At 38.8% G+C, this 15,251-nt stretch overlaps 1 protein-coding gene across 1 annotated transcript; it reads right to left on the bottom strand.

Moving 5' to 3' along the window:
- Positions 1–3,901: 3,901 nt before the first annotated feature.
- Positions 3,902–11,951, bottom strand: rs1a (retinoschisin 1a). Its single transcript, XM_026947801.3, has 6 exons — positions 11,733–11,951; positions 11,526–11,551; positions 11,287–11,416; positions 8,209–8,350; positions 6,606–6,801; positions 3,902–5,972 (listed from the first exon to the last, which is right to left on the bottom strand). The coding sequence occupies exons 1-6, from the start codon at positions 11,797–11,799 to the stop codon at positions 5,820–5,822; spliced, it is 714 nt and encodes a 237-aa protein (XP_026803602.1). The 5' UTR covers positions 11,800–11,951; the 3' UTR covers positions 3,902–5,819.
- Between the last annotated feature and the right edge of the window lie 3,300 nt (positions 11,952–15,251).

Genomic DNA, 15,251 nt, shown 5'->3' with positions numbered 1-15,251 from the left:
GTGCGATTCTGTTTTTTTTTTCTCCTTAATTAATAATATGAATAAGCTGGAAAATACACCAATCATTAAGCCATAACATTAAAACCACTGACAGGTGAAGTGAATAACAATGATTATCTCCTTACACTGGCACCTGTCAAGGGGTGGGATATATTAGGCACCACGTGAACAGTCAGTTCTCAAAGTTGATGTGATGGAAGCAGGAAAAATGGGCAAGTGTAAGGAATCCGAGAGTCTTTGACAAGGACCAAATTGTGATGGCTAGACAACTGGGTCAGAGCATCTCCAAAACAGCAGGTCTTGAGGGGTGTTCCCGGTATGCAGTGGTTAGTACCTACCAAAAGTGGTCCAAGGAAGGACAACCGGTGAACCGGCGACAGGGTCGTGGGCGCCTAAGGCTCACTGATGAACGTGGGGGGTAGAAGGCTAGCCATCTGGTCCGATCCCACAGAAGAGCTACTGCAGCACAAACTGCTGAAAAAGTTAAAGCTGGCTGTGACAGAAATGTGTCAGAACACACAGTGCATCGCAGCTTGCTACATATGAGGCTGCGTAGCCACAGACCGGTCAGAGTGCCCATGCTGACCCCTGTCCACTGCCGAAAGCTCCTACAATGGTGCATCAGAACTGAACCATGGAGCAGTGGAAGAAGGTGGCCTGGTCTGATGAACCAATGCTTACCTGGGGAAGAGATAGCACCAGGATGCACTATGGGAAGATGGAAAGCAGGTGGAGGCAGTGTGATACTCTGGGCAATGTTCTGCTGGGAAACCTTGGGTCCTGGCATTCATGTGGATGCTATTTTGACACATACCACCTACCTAAACATTGCTGCAGACCAAGGACCCCCCTTCAGGGCGATGGAATTCCCTAATGGCGGTGGCCTCTTTCAGCAAAATAATGCACCCAGCCACACTGCAAAAATTGTTCAAGAATGGTTTGAGGAACATGACAAAGAGTTCATGATGTTGACTTGGCCTCCAAATTCCCCAGATCTCAATCTGATCGAGCATCTGTGGAAAGTGCTGGACAAACAAGTCCTATCCATGGAGGTCCCACCTCACAACTTACAGGACTTAAAAGGATCTGCTGCTAACGTCTTGGTTTCAGATACCACAGCACACCTTCAGACGTCTTGTGGAGTCTTTGCCTTGAAGGGACAGAGCTGTTTCAGGAGCACAAAGGGGAACTACACAATATTAGGCAGGTGGTTTTAATGTTATGACTTAACTCTATAGGACACCTCGTATTTTCCACCAGAAGGGCACCCTAGAGGATACCCAGTTTCTTGCACATAGCAGCAGCCATTTTTTATTTTATTTATTTATTTTTTTTGAAGGGCAGGTGTTAGGGTCCTTTTTCACATTTTATCTACCATAGGCATCCTATAGGGTACTTCTGCAGTGTATTTTCAAGCACAAACCTCAGCTCATTCACCAATCTGCAGTCTAAATGTGCAACCCGAGCAAAGCAAAAAGTCAGTTATATCAACATCTATATTGCAACATATTAAAGCCTCACATTTCTGATTTGCCATCAACACTTCAGTTTGATTCAAGCAACAAGTGATCATTTTTGAGGACCACCTGCTTGTTTTTTCCCCCCTGTAGATATAATCTACAGCATTTGGAAATTTTCATTTCTCATACAACAGCAACACCAGCTACAAAGCATCATCAGCAGCTAAAGATTAAAAAAAACATTTATTATTATATACACATAAAATACACATATATGTACAGATATTATCAGAATGAAGCAGGTCATGCCCCGTCCATAGGGATGGCATTGCGGCGGTGTGAGAGCTGCTGCATGGCTGCAGTGATCTCCCAGCACGTGATGATCCCGCGCCGGTTAAACGCAGACAGGCGCGCGGCCTCCAGGCCTACTCTTCTTAAAACAAACGACGGCGCGAGCCTCGACTCGTGCACCAATCTGCAGTGAGCAGGCTCGAGCTATCCGAAAGAAAAATCAATCTCGTGAACACCTTTATTGCAATTTACTAAAGCATCACATTTATGTTTTCTTGCACCACACAGAAGGTGTAAAACTCTGCTTCCGGTTGAGTAGGCTCACCTCTCTGCGCAGTTTATACATGTAGACTGCATGCGCGCGCAGCTGGGCCTTTACTCTCGGATGAGAGGCGCGTGGCTTCCCTGTAGGGCGGATTGCTTTCATGGTGGTAGCGCGTGCGTGAGTGTCAGACTTGTGCTGAAGTCATTTAAAGCGTCAGTAATGAAGGAAACAGACACGCGCCCTAATCACGTTACCTTAATTAATTACGCGTCACCTGACCTAATGGCCAATCAGTGGCTTTGTTTCTCCCAAAGCGTCACTAAACTTCCGGGTTTCCTAGTAAACGTTTTTTTTTTTTTTTCGCCTTATTAAATTAGGATGAATTCGGGTAAATTAGGACAGTATAACTTAGCAGAATTTTGTTTCTGACCTTATAAATAAAAGTCAAAACTTATATTACTAAACTTACTCTTACTTAAAAAAAAAAAATAAATAAAAATTAAAACATTTAAAAATCTTGATATATTAAAGGGGGCGTGGTCAGTATCAAACAGGAAGTAGGTAAAACGACATGTTTTGCTACTTTCTTTTTTTCTTTCTTTCTTTTTTTTTTTTTTTTAAAAAAAATAAGGTTATAAGATAGTCATGCCTTATATATTCTACATATTATGAATGTAATATATATTCATAAGGTGTACTATTGTAACAATAAAGGTAGCTTAAATCATGTATATATGTTTATAATTTAATACATTTCAAGATGTTCCTAATTACCAAACATAGCAGCATGGTTTCAGACTAATTGGACCATCCATCCATCTATCTATCCATCCATCCAGTCATCCAGTCTCTGTTCCACTTATCCTACACAAGGATGCAGGGAGCCTGGAGCCTGTCCCAGGGGACTCGGGGCACAAGGCAGGAGACACCCTGGACGGGGGACCAACCCATCACAGGGCACAATCACACACGCATTCACACACTACGGACAATTTGGAAGTGCCAGTCAGCCTGCAACGCATGTCTTTGGACTGGGGGAGGAAACCGGAGTACCCGGAGGAAACCCCCGAAGCACGGGGAGAACATGCAAACTCTGTGCACACAGTGCAGAGGCGGGATTCGAACCCCCAGCCACGGAGGTGCGAGGCAACTAACCACTACCCCACCGTGCCCTAATAGGACGAACATTAATCTAATCTTCTCTTGTCCTCTTAGAACCCAACGCTAACTATAAAACATTCACTGCAAAGCAAAATGGCACAAACACACAAAAATGAATAAATAAATACGTAGTATGAACAGATTTTTTTTTATTGTGTATTGGGTTTATATTTCAGACATCAAGGCAAATGTTTCTTTTTTTCATAACACATTTCCTGTGGTATGCGGTTAGCTCAAGACATAACTCATAAAATGTTATTTTTTAGTTTTTCTAATGTACTTTTCTTATGTAATGTTCATACTGACTTTTAGAAAATACTGTTTTTAAATTGGTAGAATGCAGATTTTTTTTTAAACCCTGTTATTTTTGTTATTGCTGTAAATTATATGACAATGGATGACAATGAAATTAAATGAAACCGATTAAAAATATAAGTCGCAAATTATTGAACATATCATATGAAAATGGTTTTCAGTCAGGGTAAGCCATTCTTCTGCAGAATATGATGGACACATACTGTATTTTCTTCCATGTAAATAGGCAGCACTTTAAGGATTTTAGAAATGTATCATGTATTTTGTTGTATTAATTCCAAGAAAGCTCAGACAAGGTGGAAATTTATATTTAAAAAAAAAAACTCTCAATATATATGAATGCACACTGATTATTTTATTATTTCAGTGAATGCTTGATAAGTGGGAAATAAAGGACTAACCCCATCCATGTATTCCAATAGAAGGCTTTTTGCTTTATTCAAGGGTTTTGTTCGTCACGTGACCACAATTAAACATGTCTAAATAATCTATAAAAAAAGACAGCCATTGCACAGTGGAACACAAAAGAACATCTTTACAACAATATTTTCCCCCTTAATCCTGTAGTTGTGAAGCAGGGGAGGAGTCATGGAGAAGAAGAAGGTTACCTCTGGTGCTTGGTGTGTTGCAGTGAGAGAGAACCTCATTTCTTGGAGCTGGAAGTAGAGCTACAAAAGCGTCCTGCTGTTTGTGTTGACTTTATATGAAGTTATATAAAGACATTTTTCATTCATGTGGAATCAAGCTAAAAAGCTGAAAGCTTTTATATAATAATATAATAAAGCATTGCTCTCTAAGACAGAGTCTTCCTCTGTCGTTATTCCCACTCCCTGTTACCAGGGTGTCATGGAGACAACCTCAGGGGTGGAAAAAGTACTGAGAAGATGCATTCACCGGTCAATTTAATAGGAACACCTGCTCATTTATGCAGTTATCCAATCAGCCAATCATGTGGCAGAAGAACAATGCATAAGATCATGCAGATACAGGTCAAGAGCTTCAGGTAATGTTTACATCAAACACCAGAATGAAGAAAAAGTGTGATCTCTGTGGCGTTAACACCTTGTGGATGAGAGAGATCAGAGCAGAATGACCAGACTGGTTCGAGCTGACAGGAAGTCTATAGTAACTCAAATAAGCACTCGTTACTTTTCTGCTCACCATGGTTGTAAAGAGTGATTATATGAGTTACTATATCCTTCCTGGCAGCTTGAACCAATCTGGCCATTTTCCTCTGACCTCTCTTAACAACAAGGCATTTCCATTCACAGAACTGTCACACACTTAATGATTTTGTTTTTCACACCATTCTGGGTAAACTCTAGAGACTGTTGTGTGTGTGAAATTCCCAGGAGATCAGCAGTTTCTGAAATACCCAAACCAGCCCATCTGGTACCAACAACCATGCCATGCCCATGCCACTGTATGATTTTATGCATTGTGCTGCTGCCACGTGATTGGCTGATTGGAATAGTTAAATATAGGCAAGTACTTGCCTCCATGCTTTTTGAAATGAGATGGAGGGTTTCTCTATTCTAATACTTCATGCCTTCCACACAGGCAGAGCGGCACACCACTGCTAACATCTCACGGGAATCATACGACTACATCACCAACCATCCAATTAGCACCAGAATCACTAAGCACATCACAAATATTTCAATATACACTAAGCGTATTTAATGTGTTTCAAGGTGAAGTCTTCCTTTAAGGGACAGAGGTCTGGATAAAACGATCATATTAAACATTACATTAGGAAACATCTTGCATTTTGGCCACATCTTTTAACAATAGTGAGCAAGAAATAAGCTGCTTGGCTGGTTTAGTCATTTAAATAACCTAATTGAGTTGTTGGTTTGGTGGTTTCTTTAGTGCTATCTAATATATACATGAGTATAATTAATGTAATCATTTTTTTACAGGTTATAGAGGTTCCTTCAAAGGTATTCGACCCCCTGTGGGTTGACAGTCTTGCTCTAGATCACGAACAAGAGGATAAATCACACACAAACACATACACATATACAGATGTAATGAAAATACCACAAGTGTTTCCTTATCTCCCTCCACTGTTTCTCATTAGATTACATCCAGCTTGCTGTAGCTTGAGATTATTTCTAATGCCCTCTTACTATACGCCTTGCCAAAGGTAAACAGTTTTTTTTTTAATGAATAATAAGCAGAATGCAAAGTACTAGGCTATGTCTCTAAGAAAGATGAGGATGCTGTAGGTTTAACACACATCTAAAGACATGAAATAGACTAAAGAGCCAGAGTGCCACTTGTGGTGGTGCAAGTGGAAAAAAAAAAAGGCGTAGTGTGTCACACTAGGTGCATTTCTTCATGCAGAGCAGAAGCTCCATGCGGATAGCGATACGCGTGTGCCAGCCCAGAGGGATGAGGCGGATGTAGCGCGCCACAATGGGAGGACGCAGCAGGTTCTGGACCGAGGAGGAGCGATCAGAATTACCGTAAAACACCTGTGAATGGAATAGTGGTTAGCAATGGATGTCAAATCCTTACGATTGTTCCTCAGGCCAGGGTTTCATAAGCATTGCTTGATGGAATATCATCCAAATTTCTGTCAGTTCAATATCCACATTATCATTTCTATTATTAACAACTCATTCATAGGGACTTGCATGGCATGTATGTATTCGTTCACGTAATCTAAGAGTAATTTTAAACAGATAAAAAACATTATTATTTAACAAAGAAAAAATGAATACTTGTTGATTTGGTCTCTCTGTAAAGATTATTTAACATTGTTGGAAGGAGTCTCCAGTTTTCTGCCACTGGAAAGTCCACAGTTCAGACGATTTTCCAGATTCCATTCTTTCCATTCTTGATTTTTTTGTTTTGTCCAATTAAATTCAATTGAGAGAACAGAAGAGACACTGCTAATTGGCCAATGTAGTATAAGAGGATTAATACACATCGGGATGTGCTGCTATAGGAAAATAATCAACCTCAGCGTGGGAATGTCATTACACCACTCTGTTGTTGATTATGTTCCTAAATCAGCGTCTCATCGTGTTTTATTCTTTTACAAAATCTTACATTTTGATTTTCCATGCAATATTTCTGGATCTAGTGCTCGGAAAACCACCCACCCTGTTGTTTCCTGTCTGATCTTTGTAGTAGATCCAGTTGAGGTTCTCATTGGTGCGGTACTGCACGCTGTACTTGGTGATCCACTCATCTGCATCACAGCGTCCTTGGGTAAGAATGCCAGACACCACTTTCACCTCCTTCAGGTCGATCTGCAGCCACTGGTTGATGTCCTGGTACTTAGACAACCAAGCACACCTACAGAAAGAAAGACAGAGAGATAAGAATAGAAAGATAGTCAGTTTTATGTAAGGAATAAAACATAACAGGGCATGCCGTTATAGGAAAACAATCACTGACTGGGCAGTGAAGCAGAGTTTCCGTTAATACCCTGAAGTTGACAATTGTCCTACAACAGAACGTCCTGAAAATGTTTAACTCCTCATATACGACAGCAATTTTCCAGCAACTACATTTTTTTAAATTAATTAAAGAATGGCATGTAATTTTTGAACAGTTTAAATCATTTAATGTTTTGGAACATCTGCAAAACAGGTTAGTTCCATATATTATTAATGTTATAGCAACTATGAGCAGTCATTCTTGCACCAGCCTGAACACAGCTTGTCAAGACTTTCCAAAAATGGAAAACTTACCGACTATTACAAAGTGTTGACACTGGAGACTCCTTCCGTAAATGTTATATAACCATCTCCATACAGAAATCTTTGCTTCACATTATCAATAAATAGCAGCATGATTTTAATCTGTTTATTATTAGTATCAGATTATGTGGTGTCCACCATTCAAGTCCACTTTATGAATGTTACTATAGAAATGATAACATTAGAATAAGAGCATTAATAATAAATCTGTCATTTGAATCACAGCCAGAACTACTGTCTGAGCTCCTGTTAAAGAAATATAATCAGATTTTAGAATTTAACCATTTAAACTTTGTGGTATAGCAAAATCTGCTACAACCTTGCAGTCATTGTGGATGTGAAACAAGGTGAGTCATTGTTAATCTGGCATAATCTGGTTTAATCTGGCGTAATTCCTAAAATACTATGTGATCACTGGTAACTTTTTCCAAAATAGAAATGATGACTCAGCTTTTCCAAGAGCATTGGATATTAGTATCAGAACATGAGTGTGCGTATATGTCAGGTTTGTTTTTGCTGTGTATGGGAATTGGCTTCCTATAATGAGAGTCTTCCTCACTAGTTATTAAAAGTTTTATTCCTCTTATAACACAGCAATTTCCCAACTATTTTTTAATTTGTTAATAAATGACATCATACTTTTTAATGGTTTATATATTTGTTGCAGTGTTGTAGATCGTCTGGTTGACAAGAGAGTTCTTGTGGCGCATCCGCCATACACGTCCCTGTGAATGAGCTGTTACTATAGAAACCATAACGTATTAGAATGAACGCATTAATATAAACCCGAGATGCCAGCACGTCTGTCAGAGCTGCTGTTATAGAAGGTTATTCAACACCTTTTGACTGATCGGATTCAAGAATTCAACAGTGTCGTGGTATAAAAGGTTTCATAAAAAAAGACATGAACACCATAGCTTTATAACATCGGGATACAAAAAGAAAAATGATAAAATCTGTATAAAGTGTTCATTTTAAAAGTAAATAATATTACACTCACCCAAAACCCTGGTTGTTAAGTCTGGCCTTGTTGGGGATCCATGAGGAGAACCAACCCGTGTATTGATCTTGATTAGAGCAGCTGATTTGGTCAGGAGTGACTGATCCAGCCTCAAAGCCCAGGGGTCTGTGATATGGGCATTCTGGGAAATAAATCTCCATTAGTCCAGAATCAGTACATTTAACATCAATATCCATCCATCCATCCATCCTCTATACCGCCTATCCTACACAGGGAGCCTGGAGCCTGTCCCAGGGTACTCGGGGCACAAGGCAGGGGATACCCTGGATGGGGTGCCAACCCATTGCATGGCACAATCGCACACACACACACACACACACACACACACGCACCCATTCACACACTACGGACAATTTGGAAACACCAATCAGCCTGCAACGCATGTCTTTGGACCAGGAGAGGAAACCAGAGTACCCAGAGGAAACCCCTGAAGCATAGGGAGAACATACAAGCTCCGTGCGCACAGGGCAGAGGCAGGACTCGAACCCCCAACTCCAGAGGTGCGACGTAACAGTGCCAACCACTAAGCCACAGTGCCCCCTAACATCAAGTTGATGAATTACTTTAGCTAGTTATCTATAACCATGTCCCCTCAGATATGCTAAATAACTAGCTAGCTATGAAGCATTTATTTCAAAAGCACAACGCAATGGAAAGGAAGAATGCTTTTTAGCATGTCAGAACTAAACGAATAATCTGTTCTGCGGGTTAGAAGATATTTATATATATAAATACTATATATGCAGTATGCGTAGCTATCTTATGAGTAAAACAGGTTGCTAGCTAGCTAGCTGTTTATATCAGCTGTAAATGTTTTAGCTGCAATGTTTTGTTTTGATTGAAGTGCATATTCATCACTGTCAGAAGCAGATCTACTAAAATGGATGCTTAACAATAGAGCTTTTATCACTTAAGTAAGAAGAAATGTGCGAAATCATACAATTCTGTAATTTCTCTGACAAACTGTCCAATAATACACAACGTAGCTCATGGGTTGTTATGTAAAGGTGAAAGAGACCTATGTTCAAGGTAATGGCTGCTAAATAAATAAATGAATTTATTTCAATTCCAGAATAATCTCTAAAAGGACAGTGTGTGCATAAATCCTACTGTATAAAGTGGCCATGTCATACAGAACAGCGACTAGTTCACTGTAAGCCTCGGACAGCACATCTCATGATGTGTGTCTTTTTTCTGCAAAAGCTACACAGGATTACAACCATGACACAGAACCACGATCCAGCTGAAGCTCATGGCCTCGCCGATGGGTGTTTAATAGAGCTTTGTTAATCTCTACATGGCAAAAAGTGCATCACTAATCCTGTCGCTCCAACGCCATCCTCATGTCTGAACTGTTACTGTCCCGGTCTCATGACTCTTTAATCCTTAAAGCTTTGCTATAATGCTCCATTTTGATAAAGATCAAAAATGTGAATGTCGAGGCTTAAGCTTGACGGATGCCAACTTAAGCTCCTGGCATTTTTAAAGTGTTTTGAAATCTCTTACCCCTTCTCTGTCTTTCATTATATTGGGATTTTTGTTGTCATCCTTTCTGTATGACCATTATAATGATCATGTCTTATATTTATGCATTATTAGTTATTAATTTTGAATATATGATGGAAGTACACCATGTACTAGACACCAGTCCATTGCAGCTCACTCACCTAGGGACAATGCACCTGGATGATTACTACTAGTTCTACTACTACTATTATTATTAATATTATTATTATTATTAGTAGTAGTAGTAGTAGTAGCAGTAGGAAAGTATTTTTTATGCATTTCAAATATGATTTTTAATGTGTTTTAATGGTTATATATAAAGTTAAAGAGTACTTATAGTGGACTGGGACAGAAAAAATGCTGTAGATGGTTTTTTAAATGCTTTAAGTTATTTATTTGAAACATGCACATAGTTTGTTACTTGCATTTCAAAATCTTTTACCTCTGTACACATCCAGCCAGTCTCTGTACCACTTATCCTACACAGGGTCGAGGGGAGCCTGGAGCCTGTCCCAGGGGACTTGGGGAACAAGGCAGGGGATACCCTGGATGGGGTACCAACCCATCGCAGGGTACAATCACACACACATTCACACACTACGGACAATTTGGAAATGCCAATCAGCCTACGGTGCATGTCTTTGTACTGGGGAGGAAACCAGAGTACCTGGAGGAAACCCCCGAAGCATGAGGCGCAAGGCAACAGTGCTAACTACTAAGCCACCATGCTCCCCCAACCTCCTGTATATGTTTTCATACATATTTGTACATGTAATATCAGTGGGACGTAAATGGCAACTCCAATAACCTGGGTGGAATCACCCGGGAGCTACTGATGGATCCTTGAATAACCATAACCATTCTGTTGGTTAATTAATTACATTAGAATATTTTGAATTCTTTCAGCCATTGTGCTTCCAGAAGGACGTCATATTCTACACTGTGTAACCTTGGCATCATATTCCTCTTTGTTGCTACTCCAAATGGTGTCTGCCAAATGTTTATTCTCTCTCTCTCTCTCTCTCTCTCTCTCTCTCTCTCTCTCTCTCTCTTCCCCCTCCTGTACTGGGGAATCAAAATGGAGCATTGCTGTCTGCTGGCTGTATTGCAGTAGGAGGCGTCGATGCCTCACACGGTGCAGGTGAAGCTGCGAGCAAATGATTAATTACCTTCCAGTGCACCACCTGTGCTCGGTGCTTCCTTTCACATACACTTCACACTCACAAATCACTCCATCTTTTTTCCAAGGAACAATGGCAGTGACCCGGCGTTCCACATCTCAGTTCTCAGCGTCAACACTGGAAGTCTCAGTCAGATGTAAATTCAAATTTATTCCTCTAACAGTGTATCGTAATAATGGTTTATTCCTTACATTTAGTGAGAATCTCAAAAACCTTTCAGATGAACAGTACACCAATGAGACCTACACTGCTGTATTTAGTATCTCATATCTTGGGTCAAAACACCTTCTGTAAATCTACTCACCTCAATCACATCAAATGATGATCCCTCATCATTTTTTTTCTCACATATTCTTTGTTTCCCTCTCACCTGGCATGCAGTGCATTTCTTGGATCCAGCTTGAGCCGGATATGGTGGAAGTCATCTCAGTGGCGGACTCGTCTGCATCGCAGTCACATTTGCAAGCTTTCGTTGTCCAGCTTTCATTGTCTTCGATTCCCTGATGACCGATCAAAAGAGATGATCGATGCACTAGAACATCTAACTTATCTTGTGCCATCGTGTTAATATATTGAATTGGAAAATAATAATAAAGAACTTTAACCCACCTGCTGAGAATGAGCTCGTATAGGAACTGGGAGCAATATAAAAGCAAGAGTTTGTCAGTATTGCATGACAAATGATGATTTTAGGTTACAACAGGCTATACCAAATTATACAATTTCTGTACTGTCAATTTCTAGAATGTTATAGGAATATTATATATTATTAGCAAATAAACAATAATATAGCAAATAAGCCAAATGTCCACCTACCTTCATTGATCAGCAATAAGGTGAGGAAGAAAACTTTCACAGCTCCGTATTCCATCTTGTCTTGCATTTGAGTTGTGCAAAATCCCGATGGTGAATCCACTGGATTACTATAATCCACTGAGTCCTAATGGCCTTGTCTAATACTCTTTATCTCCACTTGGCTCCTCCCACAGTTCCTTAAGACCTGCTCATATAGCCGTTCACACCATGGTCCGCTCTTGTCTTCTACCAACAGGAGAGGAAAAGCTAAGTTATAAACCCCCTGAAGTTCAGTTCAGGCCTGTCACCCCCTGTGACCCAATTAACGCTCCAGTGCATGCAATTAACTCAACCCACCCTCGGCCAACAATTTTATGCTGAACGGACCATATAACTATGACTGCAGCAGCTTGTTTTTAAGTACTGATATTAAAGCCTGTTCATTTCATTACTTAGCTATCATAATTAGCCTTCTCTTTCAATTTTATAACAATATAGTTGTAAGATATATTTTAAAATATCCATAATAAACACACAAAACCATAATAAACCCACAAAACCCTTTCACATGCTTGACATACTGTAGGTGTGAGCATAAATAAAAAAAAATTGAGGTCATTTATCAGAAAGTTATTTGTTTTAGATTTTCAAAGACAATTTGAAAACTTATCTCACCTTTTTTAATTTTTAGGTCCTGAATATAATCATGATAATATATAGTGAGGTGAAATAAATATTCAGACACTTTTGTTTTTTCATGTAATATTTACACACTAAATATCTCTTCACTTTGTTCCTATAAATATGAACAAAGAAGTATGTATTAACAAGCATAAACATTACAAAACATACCATACCATACATTACAGAAGTATACCATACCCACAGTGAAACATGGTGGTGGCAGCATCATGATTGGGGCTGCTTTTCTTCAGCCAGAACTGGGGCTTTAATCAAGGTGGAAATTTATCAAGAAAGTTATTTGTTTTAGATTTTCAAAGACAATTTGAAAACTTATTTCACCTTTTTTAATTTCTAGGTCCTGAATATAATCATGATAATATATAGTGAGGTGAAATAAATATTCAGATACTTTTGTTTTTTCGTGTAATATTTACACACTAAATATCTCTTCACTTTGTTCCTATAAATATGAACAAAGAAGTATGTATTAACAAACAAAGTTATGTTTAAAAATGTAATTAATTGGAGAAAAAGCGCTCAGGAAAATAAGTGTAACTGTTGTTCCAGCTGCTTTCAGGTCGTCCTGCAACTCTTTTCATGTGACTGCTGGATTCTTTCTTACCTTCCTTATCTGAGAGAATGTTGTGAAATCTTGCCTGGCACACTTGTTTAGGAATGATTAGATGTGATTCCATGAAATTTCCACCTGCATATTATCAGACCAGTTGTACTGACAGGGATGTTAAGGTCTTTTCTGTGGTTCTGTAGCTTTTTCCATTCGAGTGTTTAAATATATTGTTGCTGAGAACTTTAGGAAGCTCCTTCACCTTCAACATGATTGCTGCTTGTTGTGTGAAAACTTTATATAACCTCTATACTTATACTTTATGCTTATGAATACACACTTCATGTTCACGTTTAAAGGTACAAAGCCAAAAGACATTATATGTGTAAATTTTAAGTAGATATATATACACTGGAATATTTTATTTAAAGTAATACATTATATTAAAAAACAAAAACAAATGTGTCTGAATATTTCTTTCCCCTCACTGTAAATACGATTTAAAATAACCTTCATTAAAGAACATTAGAAAAATTTGAAAAATTGCAGTTTACATGCACATGTTAAAAATACTTATTTTCAATATTCTTGTACTTTTAGTAACAATTTAAAATGGATCATAAAATTGGTCACAGTGCTCCAAGAGGCACTGTTGTAATTTCAGATATTCTTTTATGCATTTATATATTATTTCTGATTATAAATTTTATCCAACACAAAACCACTTGAATTTGCCTCTGGCTCACTCATTGGGGATCTAAATCTATATCTGAATTTCCATAAAGCTGCTTTGGGACAACATCTATTGTTAAAAGTGGTGTAAAAAAAATATAATTTACATTACAGTACATTTTAGGGCAACGATCGCTCTACTGCAAAAGCCATGGTCCACTAAGAGCTTACAAAGCATGAACAGGATTTTATTGTTAAAAGGTACTGATAAGAAGAGGGTTACAAAAGAATGGCCAAAGCATTAGCACAACCATCAACAAATGGAGAAAATATGACATTGACATTACTAAGAACAGGAGGTCGCTCCAAAACTGATGAGAAGACAAGGAGAAAATTTTCATCAAGAGGCCAAGAGGCCAAAGGCAACATTAAAGGAGCTGCAGGAATTTCTGGCAAGTACTGGTTACCGCATACATGTGACAACAATCCCCTGTATTTGGAGTAAGGTGGCTAGACAGAAGCCAAAACATATAACAATCACCGAAACCATGTGGCAAAATGTGTTATGGTCTGATGAGACCAAAGTTGAACTTTTGGCCAAACTTTCAAAGGGTATGTTTGGAAAAAAAATACAGCACATTACCAAAAGTATACCATACCCATAGTGAAACACGGTGGTGGCAGCATCACGATTTGGGGATGCTTTTCTTCAGCCAGAACTGGGGCTTTAATCAAGGTGGAGAGAATCGTGAAGAGCTCCAAATAGCAGTCAATTATGGCGCAAAAACCTTCAGGCGTCTACTAGAAAGCTGAGGATGAAGAGGGATTTCACCTTTCAGCATGACAATGATGCAAAGCGTACATCCAAATCAACACGAGAATGCCTTTGCACAGGAGATGCCTTTACAATTTGATGGATCTTGAGCGCTTTTGCAAGGAAGAGTGGGAAAATATCGTCAAGATGTGCCACGTTGATTGACTCTTACCCAATAAGACTGAGTGTGTTGTAATAAAATCAAAAGGTGCTTCGATAAAGTTTTAGTTTAGGGGTGTGCACAATTATGCAACCAGGTTAATGTAAGTTTTTTATTTTTCTTATTTTTTTCCCCAAAACAAAAATGTTTCTGATTGGTTTTCATTTTATTTTCACAGTAAATGTGGAAAAAAAATTCTCACATGATTAATCCTGGTTTCATATTTTATACATTGCAAAAACCTGCCATTTCTACAGGGGGGTGTAAACTTTTCAGATGCACCGTAAGAATAAAATTGGTAAGCCTTAAACACAAGTCAGTTATTGGTAGGACATGATTTTATTTGTCAGTAATTACAGGGAAATATACAATATAAATGCTTTCTGTGTCAGACATGCCAATACTTGAAACAACCACAGCCAGAGGTGATGAATAAAAGAGTTCATGTCAGGTTTAACCGTATGTTATTCTGAGAGTTATGAAAGTGAGATAAAGGTTTGAGGCGTGTAATGGATGAAGGGCCTAAACCAAATCCACAGCCCAAGCCTTTCCTTCCTGTATCTGAGAGGTCGGAGGTCAGAAGTTTTATATCCAGAATCATTGTGTAATGGAAAAAAAAAAATACATACACACAAATTCAGCAGA

The sequence above is a fragment of the Pangasianodon hypophthalmus genome, chromosome 25 (genome assembly GCF_027358585.1).
Source record: "Pangasianodon hypophthalmus isolate fPanHyp1 chromosome 25, fPanHyp1.pri, whole genome shotgun sequence".
NCBI classification, from domain to species: Eukaryota; Metazoa; Chordata; class Actinopteri; order Siluriformes; family Pangasiidae; genus Pangasianodon; species Pangasianodon hypophthalmus.
The sequence above is the reverse complement of the archived record's forward strand: the minus strand, read 5'-3'. Positions and strand labels throughout refer to the sequence as shown.